The sequence below is a fragment of the Nothobranchius furzeri genome, chromosome 2 (genome assembly GCF_043380555.1).
Source record: "Nothobranchius furzeri strain GRZ-AD chromosome 2, NfurGRZ-RIMD1, whole genome shotgun sequence".
NCBI lineage: Eukaryota > Metazoa > Chordata > Actinopteri > Cyprinodontiformes > Nothobranchiidae > Nothobranchius > Nothobranchius furzeri.
The window spans coordinates 91,881,933-91,902,479 of NC_091742.1; the positions used below are offsets into that span (position 1 = coordinate 91,881,933).

Genomic DNA, 20,547 nt, shown 5'->3' on the forward strand with positions numbered 1-20,547 from the left:
GGCCCGCCACGGCTGAAATCCCAGAGCCACGCCTACAAGATCCCAAGTTTTATAGATTTTTTTTTGAGCCGTTTCCCGAAGAAGCAGCGGGAACTACTATGTTGTTGCTTGTGATCACAGCCGGCAGGCAGCAAGGAGGAGGAGGCAGGGCAGGGTGGTTACAGCTAGGGATGAGCCGGATACTCATTTCAGACTAGTATCCGGTACGGATAAAGAATTTTTGACGAATACGAGCATGAAACGAGTAAAACTCGTAAATATCTGTAATCATGCTGAAGGAAAATTCTCATTAGGTAACTGACTGTCTTCACGCTGTGATTGGCCAGTCACATTGAGCGCCCGCCCCTCCCTACACACAAAACTCTGCAGCCGGGAGCTCAGTCCGTCCGGCCCATCCATGCACACACACGCACGCACGCACACACACACACACACACACACACACACACACACACACACACACACACAGTAACAGATCTCTCTGTGCTTGCTTCACTGTTGCAAACGTTTCTCCAGTGCTCCCTAGGTTTTCTTCAGCTCGACTTTTTCGGTTGAATATTTAAAGTTACTTTTTCGTAACGTACATGGTGCATTTGACAAGACAGAGCTGAAAACGGCTTGTGCATGCGTCGGTCACTGCCTCCACTCTGGTCGTTCTCTCTCTCTGGGTAGGACATATTCATGTCTGTCACCCGGCCTTCCTTCTCTCTCTCTCTCTCTCTCTCTCTCTCTCTCTCTCTCTCTCTCTCTCTCTCTCTCTCTCTCTCTCTCTCTCTCTCTCTCTCTCTCTCTCTCTCTCTCTCTCTCTCTCTCTCTCTCTCTCTCTCTCTCTCTCTCTCTCTCTCTCTCTCTCTCTCTCTCTCTCTCTCTCTCTCTCTCTCTCTCTCTCCCTCTCTCCCTCTCACACACACACACCTCAATCAACATTGTTTTGTTTAACTGTGTGTGGGAAAAATGCCAACAACGTTAGGAAAAAATCAGTTTAATCAAATTAAAATAAAATGGTTCTAGTATTTCATATTTCCTAGTTCCTACTGCATGAGTTCAGATGCATTAATTCATGCACGTAAACATTAATGTTCTGATTTTACTGGAAAACTGGTTCTGTAATAGTTCCTTTACTACTGTGATCAAAACTATTTAATGTCATTTCTGAGGCTGCTCTGTAAATAGTTTTCAAATAAACAATACACATAGCAACTTCTGATCAATCCATATCAATATCACATTTAAAATAATGTATTGATGTAAACCACACCCACTCATTTCCAAATAATAAGGTGCATTCATCTGTGTATGTCCTTTGATCCGCATTAGTGATAATTTCAGCACCAGAACAGTGAAGCAAAGAAACAGATTCCTGAGTTTATATTAGTAATTTTATTTATTAGATGCATCTGATCTGTTCTACTTTTCTCTGAAATGAGATCAAATCAGTGCTTCTATGGGTTGTCTCCTCTCTGCACTAGAAACATGTACTTTATTATAATGTTCACTGTAATGCATCTTGATGTTCTTTAAATTAAATCAAAGATATTGGTCAATAATGCCAAATATGTACATTTGTGTTTCAGTCATTTTTATACTGGCTTAAAATACTTCATTAAGTCTACTAAGCAGGGGTGTTACGGATCCTGGGCTCCCGCACCTTGTATGGCCCGGTCCTGTTCCCTCTCTGCTGTTCAGGACCTTGGACAGGTCCTCCATCAGGCTGGCCTCCGCCTCGGCCCGCCCACTCTGCTTCAGCTGCGGACAATCTACCGCTGATGAGACGCTCTTAAAAGATTCCTGTTTCAGTTTCTCAGCGGGAGAACCACAGATTAAACCTCTGTCTTTCTCTCCTCGATTAGCTCGGTTTGGTAATTCGGATTGACTTGGCTTGACTTCAGCTAACAGTAAAGAGTATCCTTGGTTCGTTTGGAAGATCTGTTTGATTCTGCCCCAGTGAGGCCGTTTGTTTTCGTTTTCAGCTTTATAGCTCGCTTTAAGTTGTGTTTGTAATAATATTGATAGCAGTCGAGATTTGGTTTTTAGTTAGTTCCGGCTCTTTGTTTTTCGTTTCTAGGTCTATAGTTATTGTGGTGTTTTCCTCCCCGGGACCGTTTGTCCCAGGCGTTTTGAGTTATCTCCAGTTTCTCCTTCATGTGTTTTGTTTAAGTACATTCATTTTGAACTTTTCCAGTCTAGGACTGTGTATTTTGGGTTGAATTCTGCGAAATAAAACCCTTTTATTTACTCTCACCCCTCCTTTCTCCGCATCAGTTTTTATGTTACCCCTTGCCACAACGCTTAACACCTAGGGTTTGTAACAAGGGGTGTAGAATGTTTTTATTAGGACCAGCCCAGTAATGACCTAGGACCAAAATAAAGGGGGCAGAAGGAGATGTTTTTTCAGATACAAAGAAAAATTAAATGCCAAATCCCCCCTACAAAGTGCGTCACTGAGAGTTTAAAACAAAAAGTGTTCTTGTGCAAATATTGGTGTATTCACCTTTAATACTAGTTATTAAAATGCAGCAGTTGCTGGATTGGTGCAGTTCAAAGTGGAGTGCATCAAATAAAACAATATTAACATAAAGGTGAGACGTGGGAGGCACAAATGCAAACTGTTGTAATTCCTACACCGTTCACCTGATTTGGATGTAAATACCCTCAAATAAAAGCTGACAGTCTGCAGTTAAAGCACATCTTGTTCGTTTCATTTGATATCCATTGTGGTGGTGTATAGAGCCAAAAATGTTAGCATTGTGTCGATGTCCCAATATTTATGGACCTGACTGTATGTGGAAGGGATTAATTGCTCAGGTTGCAGTGCGGATCCCCGTTTCTGATATCAGCGGCTGCAGCTGCATCTAAAGACGAGGTGACGTCAGTCACACAGACCTGAATTCAGAAAAAACATCCTCAATAAAATATTGTGGGCGACTGTAAAGTCCTATCTGTGTAAATATGTCATTAAAACAAATTAAAAGCCCTTCGCTTATTAACACAATTAACAGGCTTCCAAAGTCTGGACATCTTTAACTTGTCAGTTTCTGGGTCCCCACCTCCTGCTCGCCGTATGGTTAGTTCTCGTTTTCTTAATGAGAGCACAGCTAGCAATTTTTCTGCTGCTTTTGATCCACCCTGTTCTTCTGATAACGACCCAGATTCCTTAACTTCTCAGTTTAACGAGCACTGCCTCTCCATTCTGGACAACATCTGTCCTGTCAGAACCAGATCAGTTCCTGCAGTGAACCCTACTCCCTGGTTTAATGACAGCCTGAAGCGCCAATGCAGAAAAATTGAGCGTTTATGGAAGAAAACCCATCTCCACGTCCATCTGCTGCACCTAAAGGATCTTCTGACATCCTTTAACTCTGCAGTCAGAGACGCTAGGGTTTCATATTTCTCCAACCTGGTGTCCCAGAGCAAAGGGAACCCCAAGGTGCTGTTTAACACCATCAGCAGCATCGTCTCTCCTGCCTCTGCTACAGCCTCCATCCACTCTGTTACAGACTGTGAGAACTTTCTGTCTTTCTTTGTGGACAAAGTCAATAAGGTTAGATCTAGCACCTCTCCTTCAGCCTTATCGCTGCCTCTGCCGACTCACACCAGGCCCATCATCCTAGATAGCTTTGCTCCTGTTTCTTTGCCTGAGTTAACCAAACTAGTTAACTCTATGAAGACCTCTGCATGCCCCCTCGACATCTTACCCTCATCTTTGTTTAAAAGTGCTTTTCAGTCCATCGGTCCCAGCGTGCTCTCTATAATTAATGCTTCTCTGGTTTCTGGTCAGGTCCCTGCTTACTTTAAGAACGCTGTAATCCACCCGCTTCTTACAAAACCGAGTCTCGACCCCTCTCTCCATAGCAGCTTCAGACCCATCTCTAAACTTCCGTTCATCTCCAAGATCTTGGAAAAGGTTGTGGCTAAACAACTCACAGCTGCTCTTGATGAACAGAACATCTATGATAGCTTCCAGTCAGGTTTTTGTAGAGCTCATTCTACTGAAACAGCTCTTCTTAGGGTCTCTAATGACCTTCTGACTCACAGTGATGCAGGAGACTGTTCTATTCTGGTCCTGCTGGACCTGACTGCAGCCTTTGACACAGTTGACCATCATCACCTGCTACTGGAGAGGCTGAGAGACTGGGTCAGCCTAGCAGGATCTGCTCTGGAGTGGTTCTCCTCTTATCTCTCTGAGCGCTCCTTTTCTGTGGCCGTCTCCAAGTTTAGGTCCTCCACCACCTCCCTTACCCATGGTGTCCCACAGGGTTCTGTGCTGGGGCCTCTGCTCTTCCTCCTCTATCTGCTTCCTCTTCAGCACATCCTGAGCTCCTTCAAAGGAATCTCCTACCATCTTTATGCAGATGACATCCAACTGTACATCTCCTTTAAGCCCCATGAGATGCCTAAGCTGCAGCTGTTACACACCTGCTTAGACTCTATTAAAACCTGGATGGCTGGGAGCTTTCTTCAGCTGAATGAAGATAAGACTGAGATCCTCATCTGTGCCCCAGACAAGCTGGTTCCCAAAGTCAGAGACTCTCTTGGTCAGCTTGCTTCCCACACCAAACCTTCTGTCAGGAATCTTGGCGTGACCTTTGACCCAGCTCTCACCCTGGATTCTCATGTCAGTTCTCTTGTTCGCTCTTCCTTCTTCCATCTCAGGAACATTGCTAAGCTAAATCATTAATTACTAAATCATTAATTTTCATAACATGTGATTTTAAAAACAACAGATGTGTATGTGCCAAATAATCTACCTTATTAATAAGTATTGCACGTTTTTGTAAGAGCACTATTGCACTAACGTTTGATTAGCCAGTCCCCAGACTTCCACACAGTGTGAAATGTAAGGTAGTATGAGTGAACAATAAATTATATGTAAAGCTGCATTATTCAACTTATGTCTTGATTTATACAGTATTGCTGTAATCTTAGAAAGTTTTCCTTTAATGTAATAAACATGCTGTCTCCATTTCATTTTAGTCAGAGGTTTTACAATAAAATCAATGACCTCTTTAATTATGAATGTATCAATAAAATCAAGACCATTATTTAAATATTGCAACTCATGGGAGAGGTACTGTAATGTCCCACCATACAGTGATAAAAAAGTCATTCATCCACCAGTACCTGTGTCCATGCTGTCCAGGTCCAGGTGGTGAAGAACACACGATGAATCAGTCCCAGCTGATGGATGATCCTGAAGTGGTAGCAGGTTTTCTTTAGCCGTGTTTAGCTAACAGCTGCAATAGAAACAAAGCAGGAGAGCTGATTAAGATGCTGCTTCAGAACAACGCAGGAGATTAAAGATCCAGCCCTTTGGTTCTGATCAGCTGAGGACAGATCCAGTCTGGAAAAGAGGACCTTTGGTCACCTGAGTTCACGGAGTAGAGCTAACCGCCTCAAAAAGTCTCCTCACACACCAGAACAACAAGCTAGGCTAGCTCTGCTAGCAGCTTTCGGTTTCTGCCTTTTCCGGTGGTCGGTGACCAGCGTAAAGGTGCACTACCGCCACCTGCTGGACGCTCTGAGCTCTGATAAGCTAAAGAAAAAACGAATGTTGCATTTTCTACATGTAATCAATTGAATATAATACTATAATTATTATATAGCTATGCTAAAAATATTCTACATACATAAGTAATACACTATTCTAACACAACAGTTGACCTTCTTTTATTTAATCTTTATTAAACCAGACCAAGGGCGTAGGAACGAGTTTAATATTGGGGGGGACACGTTTTGGAAATCTAACAAATCTGTTGTAGGTCAATATATAGGTCAACTTCACTGAAAAAATACATTTAATGATTATTTCTGATTCGAACGTGTCACTGAGTGTTTCATGCAGGCTGGACATGAACATAGTCTCCTACCGCTAGCTCCTGCAATAGCTTCTGATAGAAAATCTGATAGACGGTGAAACTCTAGGATTAGAAAACTCTGACAGATGTGACTCAGGGCGTAAGGCAAAGCCCAGAAAGATAAGAAAATAACTTTTATAGCCCAGTTCACTAACATTCTGGGTTTTTTTATTTTTGATCGGGGACCCTTGAGCAAGCCAGAAGGTGAGGAGACTTAGGCTCCCCATTAGCCAGATCCAGGTGATTACCGGCCAACGCGGACTTTTTAATTATAAAAAAAGCTGTTTATGTGTCAGTACTGTTTTACTTTTATTTAATAATATGAATGTAGGATATATTATCTTATTCATATGGGTAGAGATGTGTAAACAGATTTAATACAAGTGTAGCGTTGTGGTTTTATGCTCTTTTATGAAAGAGGAACCATGCTACGTATTAATTCGGAATATTAATTTTTAATAAATCAATAACCAAATTTTATATTGTTAAGAAGACTCAAAGGTTGTTTTCATCGATAAACTGACGATAATATCTGTGTGTCTGTGTTTCAGTTCAATGAGGAAACCAATTTGACAATGAAAAGTTTTAATGCTTCAAATTAAACTAATGATTTTGAAATTGACAAACAGGAAATAACAATCAACATTGGCAACTTGTGGGACAATCTTTAACAGTTGATATGATCAAATAGACCTTGTGGTGAATTTATGAAGCTTGAGAATGTTGTGATATGAATGCGTGTGTGAGTCTGATTTTGCTTCAGGAAGAAACAGGTGTCTGAGTGAAGTGATGGTTTGGATAAACTTAGGTCTTATCAGAGAACTGCATCAAACGCTAAACACCGTGTTCTGTCTCACCGAACTCTTGTGGACCCTCTTTCGGATCCGGGCCGTGGAGGATGGTGATGGTTCATCCAGATGACACCAACGGCTGACAGGGGAGACGTAGGTGTCGAACGGAACCGGTCCAGAGTTGCCCTCGGTACACGTTGATGGTAAAGCGTTTTGTCGATGCGCTTTCTTAAGTTAATTCACTCAGAAATCAAAGACTCTGTATGAGTCTGCGTTAGAAGTCGCGATTCAGCTGTCCTGTCTGGCTGACAGGAACAGCGTGAGGGGGGGGGGGGGGGGGAAACGAGCCAACCGGCTCCCCCCTTTTAGCGTTTATTCAGGTCCTCTCTCTTTCGTTGTCAAGCACGAACTGAAATCATAAGACTGAAACTTACCAAAAGCCTTTCTCTTCTCAAAGCAAACATGTGCGTCATCAAATGTGTTTTGGAGTTTACTGTGGGAAGATGTGTGTGGGTGTGTGTGAAGGTCGATAACAAACATCCTCAAACATTATTTAAGTATGGATTCATTAATCCATTATAATTACCCAAAGCATAAGAATCATTCATTTGATTAAAACACATTTATAATGAGCAAATTGATGATTAAACTTTTAACATTCAAAACAAGAAAAGAAAGTTTTAAGACTTGTTATGACTACATTTATGGGAACAACATCTTCTGGCACGAAGCTGCAGGTGGCTGATGTTATGGTTTCCTCCCAGACTCGCTGGCGTTCAGGTCTTAATCTGTGGGTGAAAGTTCTCAACGACCCAGCTTTGACCCAGCTGAGTCCAACACCACCTTTGTGACAGAAAACCCATATTTCCTCACGTTACACAAGACTAAAGCTGTGAATATTCAGTCTGAATTGATCTTACTCTGATCAGAATATTTTAAACTACATCAGCCAACAAGGCTGACCAACAATCAGAAAAATCTGTTTGTTTCTGACAGAATGAAAAAAGAAATAATTCACTTACAACAACAGCTGGAACTACGTTAATTTTCAGATGGACAAAAGAAAAAAACAGTGGCCACAATTGCAGTCTAAATGCACCAGAAAGCAGAGTTTAACACTTATTTTTCTAATATTTCTAAGGAAGCGTGTACAGAATGTAATTTATTCTTAAACCGTACTGCCCAGCCCTACTTGTAATGGGATTACATTTATTTAACTGTGTTCACTTATTATTACATTCAAATCTTCCTCTGATCAGCAACCTAAAACCATCTCATTCTTCACTGTAGCACCTCAGCAGGTCTGGCGCTGCCTGTCTCACCCTCAGCAGGTCTGGCGCTGCCTGTCTCACCCTCAGCAGGTCTGGCGCTGCCTGTCTCACCTTCTTCATCATTTCCTGCTGAACTTCCTCTGGTCTCTTATATGAAAAAAGTGACATGAATAAGGTTTAAAAATGAAATGTGATGAGAATGTCAAAAACAAGCAACAATCACACTTACAAACTCCATTTTTATGTGGAGATTCAACTTTTTTATTTATTTCGTGTCAAATGGTTTTTGTCTGTTACTGTAAAATTCGCCATTTTTTGTTGACTAGTAGTGTTGTTTAATGTTTAACGCTAACTAGCAAGATGTTTACGTTAGTCAGCAATTTTAGCGTTTGACCAGAAATACAATTATACTCTTGGACTAAATTATTACCAACTCACAATTCCTTTCTTTCTTTTTTTTACCCATGAAAAGAACTCGCTGAGCTGCAGCCGTCTGTCTTTGACACCTGTGTGCTTCACTCAGCCAGCCTGTCTAACTCCCTGAGGGGAGGGGCTGTGTCGGAGAGAAGTCCGCGGTGTCTTTCAAAATAAAAGCTCGCGAGTCAAATATTTCAAAATCATTCTTTTTCTTCTCCACGTTATTGGGGGGGGGGGGGGGGGGGAATGCGCGTTTGTCCAATACTGGAGGGGACATGTCCCACCCGGTTCCTACGCCCTTGAACCAGACGAGTCGACTGAGACTCATTCTCATTTGTGACGATCTGGCCCAAGGCCGGATTAACCATATGGGCAACTGGGCAATTGCCCAGGACCCACGAACTCTAAAGGGCCCAGGGCACGAGCAAAATACTGTATCTATAATTTCCCGCTTTATGAGGACTATGGTGACCGTACGTTCCGTTTTCGCCGGACATGTCCACTTTTCACTCTCTGTCCGGCGCGTCCGGACTGCGGGTTCTTGTATTGATGAAAATGTCCGGCTTTTCATCCAGGAGCAGGGATCGAATTATGGGGGAGATGGATATCCTACACATCCAGGGGAGCCGGAAAAAAGTTTTCTACCTATATTATATCATTTATGGACTCTTTTTAGCAGAGAGCACAGAGAGCGGCAGAGCGCTGCGTTGTTGCGCAGCGATCCAGGCAGCTGCGTCCAGCGCACGGTCCATTCTCAAAGTGGCGCAACCAAAAAACTATAATTAGCGCACGATCGTTCATGTCTGCACATGTTCTCTACTTTCTGTCTTATTTGCGCCTAAAGCGCTCTGCTACTGCGGAGCTCATCACCTGTGCTGCGGTGATTTCACCTCACCGACGCAGCATCGAATCGCGCTCTGCGCTTTGCGGTCAGGAGATCCCTTTGATCTGCTCAAAAGTAACTGATGAGGTGAAAAAGTAAGAATCCAGGCAGCAGTTTTTCTGGAGAGTTTAGAGGAGATGCAGGAAGATGAGAGACAGGACAGGACAGGAAAATAGTTAAATAAAAACAAGAAAACAAAGTAAAATGTAGGATTTATCTCCACTACGTGTTTTTACCTGTATAAAACAATAAATTATACACATGTAATATTTATACATCTGATACAATTCAGATCACCTTCTAAACTCAGTCACACACCCAGGGCCCTTTCAAGACATTTTGGGGCCAAGGCAAAGCCCCCACCCCCCACCCCCACCCCCACCCCATAACTGGGCTCCCCAGAAGCCTCTGTGTAATTCATACCCTCTCCAGTAGTGTTAGTTATACAGTGTTTGTAAAAGCCCCTCAGACATTACTGACATGCTCTAATATTATCAGATGAAAAACTAAATTATCAGACATGGTGTCTCATCTGCTGCTTTTCTAAACTTGCTAAAAGTAACAAAATCATTTGAAAGCCACTATTTGTGGATTCTCTGAAAGTTTCCATGGAGTGTGTGACCACTTATTTTTTCATTGATCCTATCGTCTAATCTCACAGCTGAAACAAGCATCCTTAATAATCTGTGCACAGGAAGCGTACCGATGCTGTAGTAAAACAAAAGGTATAATAATTTATTATTAATAAAACCTTGTTGCAGCACTAAAGCAGAAAAATAAGATTTTGCAGTAAATATGCTAAGTATTTATTGTTTTAGAGCCCTTTTATTGACAGAATCTGATATTAATTTAGTTCTTACAAAAAAATGGGTCCCAGCGTTGTGTGGAGTTGCCATAGTGTGATGTCATAGGCACAGACCCCCTGTCCTGTTTTTTGGAAATGGAAATATGGTCACCCTATATTAAACAAACTGTCCACTAGAGCTGAAACAACTAATCGATTTAATCGATTATAATCGATTATTAAAATAGTTAACAACTTTTTTAGTCGTCGATTAGTTGTTTAATAATCATATTTTACCGCATAAAGTCAATTTTTTTACCACAATCTGACATCGGTTACAATCTGTTAAATTTGCCGCCAGTGTGTGGCAGTAATGAGCCACTGATCTACCAGTGGAGCCGTAGAAGAAGAAATGAGCCAATAAGTGCCCTCGGTTTTCATGACGTATCACGTTACTGACGCTCATCTTGCTGTGAGAGATGGCAGATCAGAGAAATACGGAAGAAAAATAGAAGCGACAAAACAAGAGAAACCCCGGACAACAACCACACGAGTATGGGAGCACTTCACTAGATGCCTTGAAAAGACCGGTGACCTGCAAAATATGCAAAAACCATCTAGCATGGCACGACGGAAGCACGACGTCCCTAAGTGAACATTTGAGACGAAAACATGTGGGGGCTGATGCAGCAGAGGAATGTCCGGTAAGTAACAGAAAATAAACAAGCTAACGCAGATCAAATTTGGGACTTAGTACAGTTAGCTGAGTTCGTTATAGTGGATGTTAAACATGTTTTTTTGCCGCGTCAGTCTACGGTGTTCTACTTCTGACTGACTAGATGCAATCGTGAATCTCCTCCGTGTTGTATATCATGCGCTTGCCAAATTTAGCACGTCTGTTTATAAGAATGTTCTCATTAAGATAAAAACGGCACAAACCCATAACTGTGTTCCTCATTCAAAAAAGGACAACTCCGCGGAGAAAAATATACAGACGAGCTGTGTCCAGGTGAATATAACGCGGCATAGTTGTACGCTTTCAATTTTTAAATACAGGAGAAATTCAGAAAGTCCTTTTTTTAACTATTAAAAGGCTGTTTTACCGTCTAACGCTGTAAAACGCCTCACAACACATTTTTGTCAAAATAAATGATCACTGTATATTGTTAATTAATTCAAATAATGTAATATTGATTTAGTGTTGTAGTGTGTGTGCTGCTTTATTTTATATGTGTACTTAATTCAGTTTATTTGTGTTTCTTATGCAGAAAAAAACAAGCAACGATGGACAACTACATGGGGAACAAGACACTCACCCCCCAGCAATGCATACCACTGACAAACTCTATTCTAGATTCTACATTATTTTTTTATGGAATTTACCTCTTATATTTTGATGCCAAAAAATTATTCTGGACTGATATTTTGCACAGTTTAGCTCATTTTACACCACTGACTGTGTTCATGTGCAATAAAATAGATTGCAGTCAACTGCACAATTCTCTTATGTTTTTCTTTTTCTTAACTGAAATGTATTCATCACTTGTATAGGTTAAATAGCTAAACAATAACAAACCGATTAATCGATTAATCGAAAAAATAATCGACAGATTAATCGATTATGAAAATAATCGTTAGTTGCAGCCCTACTGTCCACCCGGGCTTTTGTGCTGCACAGAGACGCTTCGCTGCCTATGACTGAACGTCAGTTGAGAGTCAGTCTCATGCAGACTGACCAATGAAGAGAGGGCCTCAAGTTAAGACCCTCTCCGCATTGGTTAAACCACACAAGGTGGGTCAAAGGTTACCCAGAACAGTTTACTGATGTCAGGCATTCAAGTATTGAGTATTTTTACTGCATATTACAGTAAAATATTCTGTATGTGACCATATTATGGTGATCCTTGGGTCGTGATGATGGGGCCCTTGAATATTGTTGCCCAGGGTACAACAAAGTGTTAATCTGGCCCTGATCTGGCCAAGAGGCAGCAGCAGCAGACTCATAGTTAGCTTTACACCAAGGACGTTTGTATTTTGGACAGAGAACACAAGTGGTCTGAGAGAAGCTTCTGGAAGCTTTAGAATAGAATAGACATCGTTGATCACACATAGGCAGTAGTCTAGAATTGTGACCTTCGACCACTAAAAACCACAAATAAAAAAGGAAAAAACTTTGGTTCCAACACTGCAGCATAGTGCAAGAGACACGTACATACAATGTAAATCTGGTATTGAATGAGTATTGAACACATACTGAATATTGCATTGGTGGTATTGTGTACCAGGATAATGTCAGTACCAGTTAAACTGAGGAGTTCTCACTCTTACTGGAGAGGGGATGAATGAGCTATGGTAGTGTTGTTTTACATCTGGGATGTCTCAGTCTGCCTCTGAAGGGGCTGTCCATGGTCTCCACAGTGGAATGCAGTGGGTGGGAGGATTTATTTTAAGATGGTGGTCATCTACCCCAGCATCCTCCTTTCACACGTCTCCTTAACTGAATCCAGTGGGCAGCTCAGAACCGAGCTAGCCTTGTTATCCAACGTGTTCAGTCTCTTCCTGTCTTGATCAGAGCTGCCTGCACCCCAACAGACCACAGCAGAGTGGACAACAGAGCCAACCACAGAGTGATAAAATAATTTTAGCAGCTGGGAATTAACTCCAAAGGACCTCAGCCTCCTCAGGAGGTAAAGGTGGCTTTGGCCCTTCTTATACAGAGCATCTGTGTTGTTGGACCAGTGCAGTTTGCTGTTGAGGCGAATAAGCAGGTACTTAAAGGTATCCACCTTCTCAATGTCTGCTCCCTGGATGTCTACCGGTGAGTGAGGAGGAGTGTGTCTCACCTATAAAGCTCTTAATAACCAAGCTCCATCATACATCAGTGATCTGATTGTTCCATATCTAAATGCCTAGGTTTTATTTTGTTAACTTAAATCATGGAGATACAGCTCTGGATAACGGCTGGAGACGGGGTTCTAGCCCTACAGCTAGTGTGGATGTGCTCAGTTACCTGGATGTAAACAACATGCAATGGGTCTATATTTTACTGTTTGGTGAAAACTGAAGCAAAGGATGGAATCTGTGTATATAAAAAAAGAGACTTATAAAATATTATATAATTTTAGATACACCTTTTGCTAAAAAACATTTTTATGCTAAGGATCCCAAACACTGCATTTACTAAGAGAAGTTGTGCTTTTAGAGGCACTTTTAAGTCAACTAAATGTTATATTAAACCACATTTTGTTGCTGGAAGCCTAGTAAGAAGTCACTCTGTCTGTAACCTCAACCCTGACCCTAACCCTACCACCATAACACTTAACTCATTAACTGCCAATGACAACTTTAAACCATCACGTGAGAGTCCATTGAAGTCATCATTTGCATATTTTTTTCTGTGTGGGCGTTGAAACGAGCCCCCAATGTGAGAACAAACATCCCAGCTCTAAAGCCGATCTTCATCTGCGTACGACACACATCACGTGATCAGGAAGCAGAAAATCCATGTGTTAGCAGATCGTTTTGGGCCGTTGCTGTAAAAAAAGTGAGGCTCGAACCGGAAAAGCTTCTGCCGATCACAACTCAACAACGGATTATGAAAAAACGTATAACGTTTGAAACGCACAGATTCTTCCTAATTTTAGAGGTGAGACTACTCTTTGTTTTGTTAGTTTTGGTGTTGGCATCATCCTAGCACGCAATGTTCTGTGACTCTTAAAAATACAGTGAAAACGCTGGCAGCAAAGGGCTTTTCTGATCAGGAAACGGCCGGAAGTGAATGAGTTTAAAGCAGCGAAAAACACAGAAGTCTAAAATACTTGACACAACTGAACATGGGTGAGTCGGGAGCACAAACACCCAACCCCCCACCCCCACAGCAGAGATCTGATGAAGTGCATGTTTGAAAAGTGCAGAGGTTTTTGACCCTAATAGCCTTCAATTTACATTGGTCAAGTCTTACTTGAACACAAACATACTGCTTGCTTGCAATCATTTAGATTTGTACTGCCCCCTATTGCCAGGGAAAGTACACACTGTCACTTTTAATTTGTCCACAGAGCTCATTAACAGAAGGTTTCTATCCTGTGTGAACACTCATGTGCTTGAATAAAAATGTCTTTTTTCCATATCTTTCTCCACAGAATTCACAAGCAAATGGTTTATGTCCTGTGAGGACTCTCATGTGAGTGTTTAAATGCGTCTATTGGGTAAATCTTTTTTCACAGAGCTCAGACAAAAAGGTTTCTGTCCTGTGTGGACTATCATGTGCCTGTTTAAATGCGACTTATTTTTAAATCTTTTTTCACAGAGCTCACAGATAAAAGGTTTCTGTCCTGTGTGGACTCTCATGTGACAGTTTAAATTTGACTTATTTTGAAATCTTTTTTCACAGAGCTCACAGATAAAAGGTTTCTGTCCTGTGTGGACTCTCATGTGACTGTTTAAATGCGACTTATTTTTAAATCTTTTTTCACAGAGCTCACAGATAAAAGGTTTCTGTCCTGTGTGGACTCTCATGTGACTGCTTAAATTTGACTTATTTTTAAATCTTTTTTCACAGAGCTCACAGATAAAAGGTTTCTGTCCTGTGTGGACTCTCATGTGACTGTTTAAAGTTGACTTTTCGGTAAATCGATTTCCACAGAGCTCACAGATAAAAGGTTTCTGTCCTGTGTGGATTCTCATGTGAGTGTTTAAAGCTGACTTTTTGCTAAATCTTTTTTCACAGAGCTCACAGATAAAAGGTTTCTGTCCTGTATGGACTCTCATGTGACTGTTTAAGTTTGACTTACGGGTAAATCCATTTCCACAGAGATCACAGATAAAAGGTTTCTGTCCTTTGTGGACTCTCATGTGACTGTGTAAAGTTGACTTTTCAGTAAATCGATTTCCACAGAGCTCACAGATAAAAGGTTTCTGTCCTGTATGGACTCTCATGTGACTGTTTAGGTTTGACTCACGGGAAAATCCATTTCCACAGAGATCACAGATAAAAGGTTTCTGTCCTGTGTGGACTCTCATGTGTCTGTGTAAAGTTGACTTTTCGGTAAATCGATTTCCACAGAGCTCACAGATAAAAGGTTTCTGTCCTGTGTGGACTCTCATGTGAGCGTTTAAAGATGACTTTTCGGTAAATCGATTTCCACAGAGCTCACAGACAAAAGGTTTCTGTCCTGTGTGTTTGATCATGTGAGTGTTTAAGTTTGACTTACGGGTAAATCGATTTCCACAGAGCTCACAAGCAAAAGGTTTCTGTCCTGTGTGGATTCTCTGGTGTCTGTTAAAACTTGATTTTTTCCCAAATATTTTTCCACAGTCACAACTAAATGATTTTAGTTCTTTCTGGACTTCCCTATATGAGTCTACAGGTTGCTTAAGTCTAACCGATTTCTTATTAACCAAAAAGCTGGAAGACCTGATTACTGAATGACTGGTTACTCTCACATGTTTCTGGAGAGACTGCTTATCATGAAATCGTTCACCACACTCAAGACAGCTAGAAGATATGTTGACTGTCTTAACATCTGACTCAGAAGACCTTTTCTCTTTCCAGTCATGGTCTTCGTCTCCAGTTTCAGACCCAGAGTCTGACATCCCAGAGTCTAGATTCATATCATCACCTCCACTAACTTCAGTCTCTGAAGAATCAGATGTTTGTTCATGAGGGTTCAGATCGGGATTCCTGCTAGTTCCTGATACCCCACAAATTTCCGCTGTCATCTGGTCAGATGAGCTGCTGGTTGGAACATCTTTGTCTTCTATTTGCTGCTGATGAAGCTGTGAAAACAGACGTTTCTCTTCATCATCCTCACTCTTTATAGAAACAGCACTGAATTGAAACCAGGCAGAATCAGTCTCCTCCTTCAAATGGAGATGCTCTCCCTTAAGACTGGTCCAGAGTTCCTCCTTTTCCTTCTTTATGTGGAGATGTTCTGGGTCCTGCTGTTCCACACCCGCACTCTGTTGAACACCTGTAGGAAACAGAAACACATAACGTGAAATACAGACTGCTGTAACTTTAAATTCACACCAAGCCCCCACAATGCGGCTCTAAAATTGGGCCCAACCCGGAAGTACCAAAAATTGCAGTTCCACCCTCATCCGCTGGGGGCTGGTGTCAAAAGCGAGTAAATCCTCATTGACTCCCATGTTAAAAATACCAATTTCACAGCAGAAATAAACATTTTTACAGCCTGGTATCAAATCATGTTTTTTGTCTAAATGATCTAGTTTACACTCATGACAACTCTGAGGGGGGTGAATTTTTTTTCTCACTCTTCTGTTTAAGTGTATTAAAAGCCTAAAATTCTGTATAATTAATGAGCATCCGACACACGTGTGACCACCGCCTCAGACCCACGTGACCACAAAGATCTCTGACAACCCACCTTTCACCAACCTGAATAAAGAATAAAAGCAGAGAGCTGAAGCCAACAGGATGCAGGTTAAAACAGAAACATGAACTAAATCAGCTAGCTCCATGGAAAGGCCTCAGTAGAGCCTCGGTCTGGCTTGGAAACTGCTCCAGGATTTTGAGTCTCTGTGTTTGTGTGTTCTTTTTTGGATATTTGTGCAATTGTTGGACAAAATGACTTACTGTGGCATTAATTGCACTAATAGAGCGTCCAAGGAGTCTCCACTTCATTTTTTGTCGGTAAGTAAAATTATATTGATGTATTTTAGGTCACTGCCGAGCTGAGCTTAGATTTTAACATGTACTGTTTAACCATGAAATTTAAATGTAATAGGGTAAAACCCAGTGCATTTAACATAATGCTGCACTTTAGAAAAAGGGTTGAAATATAACATGTTGGTGGAGCTGGGGTCCGACTATCAGCCTGGGGAGCTCTCGGGAGGCCGATGTTTTCCAACCGTTTCTCCCCTCCCCGCAGCTCGGCGCTTCTCTGTCTGATTGCGGCTCCTGTTTGATGCGCGGGCTGCCGGCTTGTGGAGCTCTGGGATGGAAACCATTCCACCCGGTTCTCCCCAGCAGCAGCTCTGCGCATCTCAGATCGCAGCGGCGCTAGTCTGCTGTGCGGCTGCTGGCTTGTCAGGGGTGGACCTTTAAAGCGCCCGAGCGCCAATGGCGCTAAATTTTCTCGTCGGGCGGTAAATACTTGACGACTTACCGCCCGGGTGGCGTTCAAGCCTTATTTGTCATTTACACACCGGCTTTCACCTGCATCATGTCCCCGCCCTGTAGGAATCTGCCGTTTTCGTTTCGTGCGCGCGAACCTGCGCGCCTCTAGCCACGTACTGCACTTGTACGATTCGTGCACGTACTGCACATTCTAGTTATAGTCACGTGAACTATAAGTTCACTATTAAAGACGAAGTGGAACCACGCTAGAAACACACAGGGCGATCGCGCCACCACAGGGATGGGATTTCTTGATGAAATCTCCGGCAAAACGCTTTAAAACTGGTGCGGAGAAGCGAGACAGTTCGAAACGGTATGAAGCAGAGAAGCGTGTGCGTAGGTGGAATGATTCTTGGCGGTTTAAAGAAGACGGGAGGCGCAGAGAATGGCAGTGTTCGAGTTGAGCAGCGCCTGGAAAACAGGCGAGAGAAGACGGAAGCAGCGGGGGGAGTGGCTGAAAGCCGGCGTTTTGCCGGGTACACACCGGCCGCGGAAGCGCCCGAAGCGAATCGCTCACGAAGTCCGGCCGCTGCTCGCCGCTCCTCAGTTCAGATCACGCGCGCCCCATTCGAGGCGCGCCTCGGCTCAGCTGTAGTTTTTCTTTTAGCTACTTGTCCTCCATTTCCTCGGCTCTTTTCCTCTACGTGTGTGTGTGTGTGTGTGTGTGTGTGTGTGTGTGTGTGTGTGTGTGTGTGTGAGAGAGAGAGAGACTGGTGTGAACCAGTTGTTTCTGCCAGTTGAATCTCTTGGATTTTCCTGCATGTGTAGCTCGGGGGTGACGATGGCTGAAGATATCACGTTAGCGTTCACACTTGTTCAATTTTCAATTTAAATTCTGGTGCCTGTTAGCAGCTGAAACACATCCTTACATACTTGTGGATATCATATATTGTATATGAAAACATGACTGTAATAATAAGTAAAGGTTATCAGCTGTAGCTTCAGTGTGCTCATAGGAAACGTGACAAAAGAAAACAAAACACATTTCTCTTTATGGCCTATATAGTTGTCATCATCAACGTAACATGATTTACAGAATACATGTGACCAACTAACATTTCATGTTCTACCACCGGATGTTTGGATCAAAATATGAACCAATCAGATCTTAGATCAGGTGAGAGCCAGGCGTTTCCCGTCATCCTCTAGGTTTTGCAGCCGAGGGAGAGCAACTGCAGCGCCTTGCTCCAAAATCTGCGGCCGCCTTGATCTCACGAGGTTATCGTTGCCTACGTATGCATGACGTCAGAGCAAGTCGGCGTCAAGTCGGACACAAATCTAACCGGCATGCACTGCTCGCCGATCACCGCTGGTCTAATCTGCGCAGAACTGGCTCATCTCGAACACAGCCAATGGCTCGAGTACAGCAAAGCGGAGTTGGTGATGTACTGCGTTGTATGCCGGAAGTATGCAACGACAAAATCGTGTTTTGTTGACGGAACAAATTCAAACTTGAATACGTTATTATGTTTGTGAATGTGTACAAAATAAAGGTTTATTACATTTAAAACGGTTCAGTTGTTATTTTGACTCGTTTTGGCAGCTGACCAGCGGGGCCGGTAGATTCTTGGCAGGGCCGGTAAATATTCAGAGTTACCGGCCCGGCTGGCCGGTTGGTTTTGAAGTTAATGTCCACCCCTGCTTGTGGAGGTCTCGGAGACCTCTGTGTTCCACCCGGTTTTACCCAGCGGTCAGCCCGACGTATCTCTGACTCAGAAGCTCTGGTGTTGTGCACAGGTAACTCCGGTTGTAGCTAGGTTGCCACCTCCGTTAGCTTAGCTCCCACCTCTGCATTAGCTTTGGGTTAGCTTCAGGTTAGCTTGTAGCTAGTTCGACCGGGTGTCGTCAGTTGATCCCAGCCTTACAGCCCCACCCTCAGCTCCTCCTCTCTTCCCTTTTTTGGAATTGTCTGGGCTTGACAGAACCTGTGACACGGTCAAAATGGCGGTGGTGGCCACCTCCCATTTTAGTACAAAAACGTGATATTGGAGCCTATGGAAAGGAGATGTCCAGTATATTTATGTCGATGATTCACACATGACAGTTGTGTTATTGCAGGGGTCTCCAACATGTTGGTCGCGAGTTACCGGTAGCTCTTGAAAGTTACTGGCCTGGAAGCAGCCAGTGAGCTGCTCAACCTGACTTGTAATTAACAAGGGACGGATTTCTAATTTGATGGCAAGCCTTCCCCAGTTCTCGTAATATCTAATGTAAAATTAGAATTTTTTGGATGTAAAATAAAATCTGATTATTGCACAAATCTTTCAGCAAACGTGTTCTACTGTAAATACAGTCAGGTCTATAAATACTGGGACATCGACACAATGCTCAACATTTTTGGCTCTATACACCACCACAATGGATATCAAATAAAACGAACAAGATGTGCTTTAACTGCAGACTGTCAGCTTTTATTTGAGGGTATTTACATCCAAATCCTGACTTTATGTGGAAATTTGCTGCCAGTGTGTGGCAGTAAAGAGCCACTGATCTAACAGTGGAGCCGTAGAAGAAGAAAGGAGCCAATAAGTGCCCTCGGTTTTCATGACGTATCACATTACTGATGCTCATCTTGCTGTGAGAGATGGCGGAACAAGAAGAAATACGGAAGCAAAATAGAAGCGACAAAACTGAAGAGAAACCCCGGACAAAAACCTCACGAGTATGGGAGCACTTCACTCTAGATGTCATGAAAAGACGGGTGACCTGCTAAATATGCAAAAACCATCTAGTATGGCACGGAAGCACGACGTCCCTAAGTGAACATTTGAGACGAAAACATGTGGGGGCTGATGCAGCAGAGGAAAGTCCGGTAAGTAACAGAAAATAAACAAGCTAACGCAGATCAAATTTGGGACTTAGTGTTTTAGCTGAGTTCGTTATAGTGAATGTTAAACATGTTTTGTTTTGTTTTTTTGCCGCGTCAGTCTACGGTGTTCTACTTCTGATTGACTAGATGCAATCGTGAATCTCCTCCGTGTTGTGAATCATGCGCTTGCCAAATTTAGCACGTCTGTTTATAAGAATGTTCTCGTTAAGAGAAAAATGGCACAAACCCTTAACTATGTTCCTCATTTAAAAAAAGGACAACTCCGCGGAGAAAAATATACAGACGAGCTGTGTCCAGGTGAATATAACGCGGCATAGTTGTACGCTTTCAATTTTTAAATACAGGAGAAATTCAGAAAAAGTCTTTTTTTTTTTACTATTAAAAGGCTGTTTTACTATCTAACACTGTAAAACGCCTCACAACACATTTTTGTCAAAATAAATGATCACTGTATATTGTTAATTAATTCAAATAATATAATACTGATTTAGTGTTGTAGTGTGTGTGCTGCTTTATTTTATATGTGTACTTATTTCAGTTTATTTGTGTTTCTTATGCAGAAAAAAACAAGCAAT

At 42.3% G+C, this 20,547-nt stretch overlaps 1 protein-coding gene across 1 annotated transcript in view; it reads right to left on the reverse strand.

Moving 5' to 3' along the window:
* Window positions 1-11,233: 11,233 nt before the first annotated feature.
* LOC129159907 (zinc finger protein 721-like) overlaps window positions 11,234-20,547 on the reverse strand; it is a 33,078-nt gene continuing 23,764 nt past the window's right edge. Inside the window, exon 17 of the mRNA XM_070542399.1 lies at window positions 11,234-15,973. Within this exon, the coding sequence (XP_070398500.1) occupies window positions 14,193-15,973 (1,781 nt within the window). The 3' untranslated portion in view covers window positions 11,234-14,192. The remainder of the gene's footprint in view (window positions 15,974-20,547) is intronic.